The following is a 9,017-nucleotide window of genomic DNA, read 5'->3' on the forward strand; positions in this document are numbered from 1 at the left end:
TTTTAGGATTTTAAGTTGTTTATACTGTTTGACACATTTTTTTCTTTAATGTTAAGTCAAACACTATTATGAAACGCGCTTGAAATATAAAATAAATTTAATTTGTTTTTTATTAAAATGACTAAATCTACATATTTTGAAAGATGGACTAAATTGGTTCAAAGTTTCAAAATTGACTAATTTCAAAATTCACTTAAAGTTAAGGGATCAAAAATGTATTTAACCATTTTTATTAAATTTCCTATGATTAATATTAAAATTTATGCCTAAATCAATTTTATTTAACATAAAATGTCGGGTCTACAGAGAGAGGAGGTTCACCAAAGAGATATAACACTAATATGATCTATGATATGATCAATCATATAAAAAATTGACACCACTCTCGATCTAAAATCTTAAAAAAATGAACTTATGAGTATTTTTCCTTATATATAATTCAACTTCTTCATGTTTAAACATACACTTAGATTAAAGAAAATATTATTTATACTGTTCCACCTATAAAATTAACGGAAGAGGCTTCTGAGTTTGTATTCAGGGCAAGGTCAATTGATAATGTTTCCTGCAATGGCCTTTGAAGTGATGTAAAGAAAAAAAAAAAAACATAATTAAGCATCTGTGATAGGAGTCAAGCCAAGGTCTTTCCTTCGATGGCTTTTAAGCGAAGGTGTTATCATTTTGAAGTGACACAACTCATGCACTAAGTTCCTAAGAGAAACAAACATAAAATCATTGTTTCAATCTAAATTGTTTGCATCCATTTCTTTCTTGACTTAACTTTATTAATTCATTATTTAACTTGTTTATTTGCATAGCCTTTTGTCTCTTACTCATTCATAAATTTCAATTAAAATTTGTCTTACGTCCTGAATTCATTGGATGGCATTTTTCATAACTTAGTGCGCTTTACCTTACTATTGTACCGTGAACTTCATAATATTCTATGTCTTTTAGTTTCACTGGTTTTCGCTAACCACCTTGTTATTTGAACTCTCTGAAAGGACCTCAGATATTGATTTACGCTGTGTTTCAATCTGTTTAAACACTGTTCAAGCAGAAAGAAAGAAGTTCAAAAAGTAATATATTAAAAAGCGTAAAACTACAAAGAAAGAGATCAAATTTCAATCTTAACTTCCGGAGATTGAAAATAAATTTGCGAACAAAATGTACCATCGTCCATTATGATTTCCACGTAATCGGTGATGTCATAATAGACTGCCTAAGATGATTATTTATATTTTTGTTTTAAATGATTATTGTATAAATGTTTTATTACCATTTATGTTTATATGTTTTATTTTATTGTTTTAAATATTATGTTATTAATGTTAATGTATAAATTTGTTTATGTTATTTAATTTTATTGTCGAATTCTCTAAACTTTAATACAAATTGGTTCCAAAAATTAAAAATGAATAGATTTCAATTTTCTAACTTAATTACATTACGTTTTTTATGTGTCAAATAATGTTTCAGCTGATATTTGAGCCTTTAATCTTTGTACAGATGTTCAATGTTAATTTAGAATATTTCATAAAATAATTAATTAATTAAGAAAATTATATTTATTCATTTTACAATTTAAGAACACAAATGTATCAAAATCTGAGACATTGACACATTTTAATTTTGCATCAAAGTTTAGAGACTCCAAATATATGTAAAATAAAAATATTACAATAATAATAAAAATAATTAATTAATTCAAATTTTATATTTAATAAATTAATTTATTTTAATATATTATTATTTTAAAATATGATTTACTTAATTTTAAAATTTAATGATAATATTTTATTTTAATTTAAAATTTATTTTAATTTAAAATTTATTTTAATTATGACTTCTATTTTAAAATTTACTTTATTAAAAAAATATTTTATGAATTAATTTTTATATACATATCAAATAGTTACTATTTCATCAATTATATTTATTATAAATTTTTTTTTATTTTTTTCTTCATTCTCTTTATATCTTTCTGCTTCAATATCGGTTGGAAAATATGTTTGATACACCAACAAAATCTAACATAATTATAATAAAATGATTATATTTATTTATTTATTTTAAAGTTTGAAAACTAAAATGTATAAACTTTTTAAAAAGGAACTAAAAATATGTTTAATTCAAAAAATTGATGTAAATAAACGACTACACTAAATAAACATAATTGATTATATGTTAACATAAATAATTTTTTTAATATAATAAATAAATAAATAACATATTAAAATAATGAATAAAAAATTATTAATTTAAATTTTTATATTTTGAACAGTAATTTATTTAAAAATATTTTAATTTGATACATAAAATTTTCATTTATTAAAATTTTATAGTAAATATTTTATTTAAAAGCTATTTTAACTTTAATTTATATTTAAAAAGAATTTACATTAAATTATTATTTTGTTTTTAAATTAAAAAAATTAGATTAATCATATCTACCGCAAGTTCTCGACTAAATCTTCACCCCTGTCCTTCCATCTAAATAACATTACTTACCATTTTCTTTTCTTTGTTTTATTGTTCTCATTAAAGTTAGACAAAGTATGAATTTATTATATAAAATAATCAAATTAAATAGTCATAAGTAATTAATTACGATCCTTTTACATCGATTTTAAGTCACCAAATTTTAAACTAATTATATATATATATATATATATATATATATATATATATATATATATATTATTTTCTGATCATGTACTAGTTTGTTTGACAAGTCTTTAAACTTGAATGATAGGATTGGCCCAACCCAAATAACTAAAACTGAGTAAGGAGATTTCTTCCTTCACCTCCAAGATTTATTCTCCACCTTCAACAAAATTTTAAATTTCAAAATTACTTTTTGACTATTTAATCACAATAAAGTAGATCGCACTCCGAAATTATATTTAAATATCGATTTTCAATAAAGATGTTACTGAATGTCAATATTCGGTGAATAATTTTGACTTCTGAATATTAATGACTTGCAAAATATATATATATATATATATATATATATATATATATATATATATATATATATATTAATTTAAAGTTTATTTTTCTTTATATTTAATTTTTATTTTTATTAAATTTTTAACAAATTATATTAAAATAAATTTAAATTTAAAAATAAAGAAAAAATAATTAAAATTAAAAATTTAATTTTTAAATAGAATTAAAAAATTCAAATAAAATAGAAAATAATAATATATATATATATATATATATATATATAAATATATATATATATATATATATATTATATAAATTAAATAATTATAAAAGTACTCATAAAATAAATAAAATTAAAAATAATTTAAACTAATATTTTATTTTATTTTTAAAATATATATTAAGAACTATGAAAACATAAAAATAAATAATTAAATAATAAAAAAAACATTTAAAATTGAGAAAATATAACTTTAAATAAAATTAAAGAAATAAAAAAAAATTAATATTTTTTATTTAAAATTTAAGTATTTTTAATTTAATTTATTTCTTAATTATTGTTAATATATTTGAAAAATAAAATTAAACATCAATATATATATATATATATATATATATATATATATATATATATATATATATATATATATATATAATTTTGTTTTTATATGATGTATTAAAAAATAAATTAAACTAAAAAAAAAATTAAAAACAATTAAACTCTAAAATACAAAAATATAAACGAGAAAAGAATATATATATATATATATATATATATATATATATATATATATATATATATATATATATATATATTTCAAAAGTACACTTTCGGTTTTATATATATTTTGAAATTCGATTCTGGTAATATATATTTGAGAAATTAATTTTAGGTAATATTTATATTTGAATGTCGACTTTGAATGATATATTTTGACATCCAAAATATTATTAATTGAAACACATCTTAAAGTGATTTTAGAGATATAATTTAAGTAACTTTGCTTAAATCGTCAAAAAGGTATTTTTAAGATTTGAAAAATATTTAGAGTTGCAGAATAAATTTTGAAAGTAAAGGAAGAAAGCCCGAGTTTTGTTGATAATCCTATGCAATTGAGACTAATCTTTTAACAAGGACTTGATTACATAACAATTGTTTAAGATTTTATCAAAAACTATATTTTATCTATGTAATGCACGGGAATAATAGATGTTTTTTTTTTTTTATTTTACAAAAATACTATATTATTATGTCTGATTTTTTTATTTTTAATTTTAAAGTATTATAATTACTTTACTTTTTACTTTTTAAAATATATTATATACTATTTTACCTCAATCTTCATCGTAAATAGACACATAAATAGATAGATTGACAACTATGCTAAAAAATTAAAAAAAATTATGAAATAAAATATCATATTTTGCCACTAAAATAACAACTGTAATATCTTTTCACCTATTAACACAAAATTATCATATATGCAAATTATAAGAATAAGATAATAATTTTAAAAATAATATTAAAAATTTATAATTTCCAACTATTAAAAAAAATTAAAATAAATATTGTCATCATTTATAATTGGTATAATGAAACAAAAAAATATCCTAAATTATTTTATTAATAACATTCAACTTCACTAATGCTCCTAAAAATTTATACAATTTGAATTCAATATATGACATGACAACTTTTCGAGTATTGAGCACATCCCTCAATATTAACACATAAAAATTTATATTTATTTTCTTATAAGATAGTTTGCAAGAACACAAGATAAATTACATTTACTATTTCTTTAATGACTCTAATATTCAATGTATACTAGGTTGTGCTCACATATACTTATTTCCTGTTATTAGATGTGACAAGCAGACAAGATAAATTATATTTACTATTTCGTTCTTTAATTACTCCAATATTAAATTTACATTAATCTTGTGTTTATTTTCAGATAATGAATTTTAGTAGATTGTAAAGTAAATTATGTATTTTGTAAAGAATTTAGAGATAATTATGAATAAATTTGGTAGTAAATTTTGTAAAAATTTGTAAGAATTAAATTGACAAAATAGATTAAAAATAACTTCTAAGTGATACATGTTCAGGTGGTTTGTGTGTGATATAGTGATACAAGAGTTTTTCTCATTAATTAGTTAATAATAATTTTAATTATAATAATAATAAAAATAATAATAATAATAATAATATATACTATGCACACAGTAGTATTTATATATTTTAGTAGAACAATTTAATTTTATATTTTATTAGCATTTTAGATAACACTAACAATAAATACAAACAATACTAATCAATTATTATTAAGTGCAGAATTGATATAATTAACTTAATATTATGTGTAATACAGTGCACATTTTACACTGTACAGCTTGATGGGACATGAGTTACAATATACCTGATTTAATATATAGATTTACTAAGTAGTATAAATACAAAGATTTATCAGATTCCAAGTGTCATTGTAAGTTTTCTATCTAATAGAATTGAGAAAATTAAATAATTCATAAGATGAAAATTTGAATATTTGATTTAAAATTTTAAATTAGAGATAGTGTTAAATCTCTTATATAATCAGATTCGTATTTTATTTTTGTTATATTTTTTCACTAAATTTATCTCAGAATTCATAAAATATTCCTAAATTTCTATTAGTATTTATTTCTTAATCAAGTATCTAATTGTACTTGAGCTTTCATTTTGAAAATGAAGTAGTCAATCTAACAGAACCCATCTTTGGTGGAATAACAATTCAAGATTGATAAACCTAATCAAAACCCCAACACAAAATGCATCTTTTCTTTCTATATTAAACCACAACCTCGACCAATTCAACATGATGAACCAATGACAAAACCACCTCTGTAATGAACTCCTATGTCACCCCTCTTGTTCTCTCCACTGCTGGCATAGTTTGTTCTACTGTAGCAATAGCAGTGTACCACTGCATAATCCTCTTGAGGCATTTCGTTAGAACTCACACTACACAACGCAGGGACAGCACAACTTCTGTAAAGAGTGAAGGGATCCAACAAGAAATCCTTAACAAAATCTCAGTTTTCTCAATCTCTACAACACAAACAAGTAGTACTGGTGCCATTGCCATTCATTTGGGCCAAAATATTGAATGCTCCATTTGCCTAGGACAGTGGGAAGATGACGATGTGGTGCGGTTGTTGCCTCTTTGTAATCATGTTTTTCATAAATCCTGCGTTGATGCATGGTTCATGGACCATGCAAATTGCCCAGTTTGTCGATCACCAATCACTTCTGATTGTGAGTTAGCCTTGCCAATGGCTTCACAAAATGGTGATGCCTAAAATTTCGCACCACATATGTTCATATTAATTCATGTATAGGTTTGCATGCATTTTATATTCATTAGGTTTTTTCAGTTCTGTCCTTGTTCTCTCCCATTTTGATACCTAGGATTTTTAGGGTTCTTGCATGTTTTTGGATTTCAGGGAGGTTTGAGTCACTTTATTTATTTGGCCTTTTGACGGTTGAAGATTTTAGTGTTGGATCGGTTTGGATCCAAAAGCAAGACAATTGAGACTTTTGTTAAAACTTGAATCAAGCAATAGAGTAACCATAGACAACTTCATTTGAATAAAAATTTAAAAATAAAAAATGGCTTGAAAAAAAAAAAAACTAACAAGACTACTGGAAATATTGATCGGCATATTTAATAAATATTTACACATGTTTGGTTTCATGTTGAAGAATTTATTTTAGGTCAAAATATGATTTCAAGTTAAAACAAATTTACAGAATGTTTTTGTGTTGGATCAGAAAAATTGTATCAAACTATAATATTAATTCGCTTCTATAACAAAAACGTTTTGACATAAATCACATAATTTTAAAATTAATGTAAATCAAAATCATATTTTTTATAAAAGTTCATTGTCATAAATATTGAATATTTTTATTTATATTTTTTTTATAACAAACATAGTTTGTCTATGTCTAGTGAAATATAAATTTTATCATAAATTTAGTGTGATTCCTCATATTTTGTATTATTTTATTTTTTTAATAAAATTTTATGTGATAATAATATATGATTGATGGACTTTGGAATATGTGAAAATTTATAATGATGTCAAATATTGCCTTACTTGAAAATGTTAATTTTTTTATACGATAACACAAATTAATAATTTATAAAAAATAATTAGCAAAAAAGTGACACATATTAAATAATTCAAAAAGCTAAATTTCAAAGTATTAATTAAGTTTGAACGAATGATTTTTAGCGATTTATTTAAAATAAAATAAGTATTTATACCTTAAACTAAAATGACTAAAGTTATATTAGCATACCAAGGATTACTAATATAATTTTAATATATATATATATATATATATATATATAATAAAAAAATAAAAAATAATAATAGTAACATATTAATTCATTCATCATTTATTTTTGGCTTAAATATATATTTGATCTCTATTTTCATTGTTTTTATTCAATTTGGTCATCATTTTCGTTTTGTGATCAATCAAGTCTTCATTTTCGTCAAATTTTGATCAATTTGATCATTTTTAGTAACAATGTTTAAATAGTTAATGTTTTTGAACCGTATATGTCACGTGTCATCACTTCCTATTTTTTAAATTTTTAAAAATTTTTCAAGTTAAAAAAAATTGTTCACATGTTAAGTCATAATTGTGCCACGTGTCAATGCCAGTGCCACGTCTCAGTTGTAGTTGTGTTATTTTTTTTTTGTTCAATTTAGTCTCTGTATTCGTTATTTTTATTCAATTTAGTCTCAATTTTGGTTAAAATGAATCAATTTTGTCCCTTTCAAATTGACACAAAATTTAATATCTTTTATAAAAATTATACTAATATTTTTTCTAAAATTGACATTTTTATTAATTATTTTTGAAATTCAATTATGAATTATTAAATTTAATTATAAATTAAATAAAATTCTTATATTTAATAAGAAAAGTAAACTAATTATTATAACAATTAGAAATATTCTATTTAACAATTGAATCTAGGAATTATATTCAATTTATAATTAAATATAATAATTTATAATTGAATTTCAAAAATAATTAATAAAAATGTCAATTTTAAAAAAATATTAGTATAATTTTTATAAAAGATATTAAATTTGGTGTTAATTTTATGGGGGGAAATTGATTCATTTTAACAAAAAATGGAACTAAATTGAACAAAAATAACGAATATTAGAACTAAATTGAACACAAAAAATAACACAATCACAAACTAACACGTGACACTGACATTGACATGTGGCACAATATTGACTTGACACGTGACACAATATTGACTTGACACGTGGCCATTTTTTATAAAATTAAAAAATTAATAATATTAAGAAATTAAAAAAAAAATCAGTAACTGACACATGGTATGTACGGTTAAAAAATTTTGACTATTTAAACACCGTTAGTAAAAAGGACTAAACTGACTAAAATTTGATCCAAATGAGAACCTAATTGAACACAAAACGAAAATGATTACCAAATTGAATAAAAACAATGAAAATAGGAATCAAATATATATTTAAGGCAAAAAAATAGGCCAAATGAGATAAGCAAATCAGATGGGCATAATAAAAAATTAAGTGGAGAGTTACGTATTCCTTTTCGTACAGTTATTAAATGGGATGTAACTACCTCAAATTTGGTTATAAGTTACAAAAATCAACCTTGTTGCTTGCACTAGCTGACTGACTTGAAAAAAAAAGGCCAAACAAGATAGGCAAATAAGTGGGCCATAACCATATGGACAAATAAGTGAGACATAATAAACAAATAAGTAAATAAGTGTGGAGCTGCCTAATACTCTTCGTACAACTTTTTCAAATTTATTAATCAATCTTTTTTATTTTATTATCCAATGGGATGTACCTTAATGTACCCGAAATTTAATTATAAGTTACAAAAATAACCCTTATTTTTTCACTAGGTAGCTGGCTTGATGAAAAAAAAGGTCAAATCGTATCTCAATCTACCAATCTAAGTAGGAAACTGCATACATACTACTCTTGGT

At 21.6% G+C, this 9,017-nt stretch overlaps 1 protein-coding gene across 1 annotated transcript; it reads left to right on the forward strand.

The window, feature by feature from the left end:
- Positions 1 to 5,847: 5,847 nt before the first annotated feature.
- LOC114190913 (RING-H2 finger protein ATL32-like) lies at positions 5,848 to 6,300 on the forward strand. Its single transcript, XM_028079994.1, has one exon. It carries the CDS (start codon positions 5,848 to 5,850, stop codon positions 6,298 to 6,300), a length of 453 nt encoding a protein of 150 aa, XP_027935795.1.
- Positions 6,301 to 9,017: the final 2,717 nt, after the last annotated feature.

This window comes from Vigna unguiculata, chromosome 1, assembly GCF_004118075.2.
Source record: "Vigna unguiculata cultivar IT97K-499-35 chromosome 1, ASM411807v1, whole genome shotgun sequence".
Taxonomy (NCBI): domain Eukaryota; kingdom Viridiplantae; phylum Streptophyta; class Magnoliopsida; order Fabales; family Fabaceae; genus Vigna; species Vigna unguiculata.

Coding starts and splice junctions, on each gene's coding strand:
- LOC114190913 (XM_028079994.1), top strand. CDS start 5,848: ATGAACTCCTATGTCACCCCTCTTGTTCTCTCCACTGCTGGCATAGTT.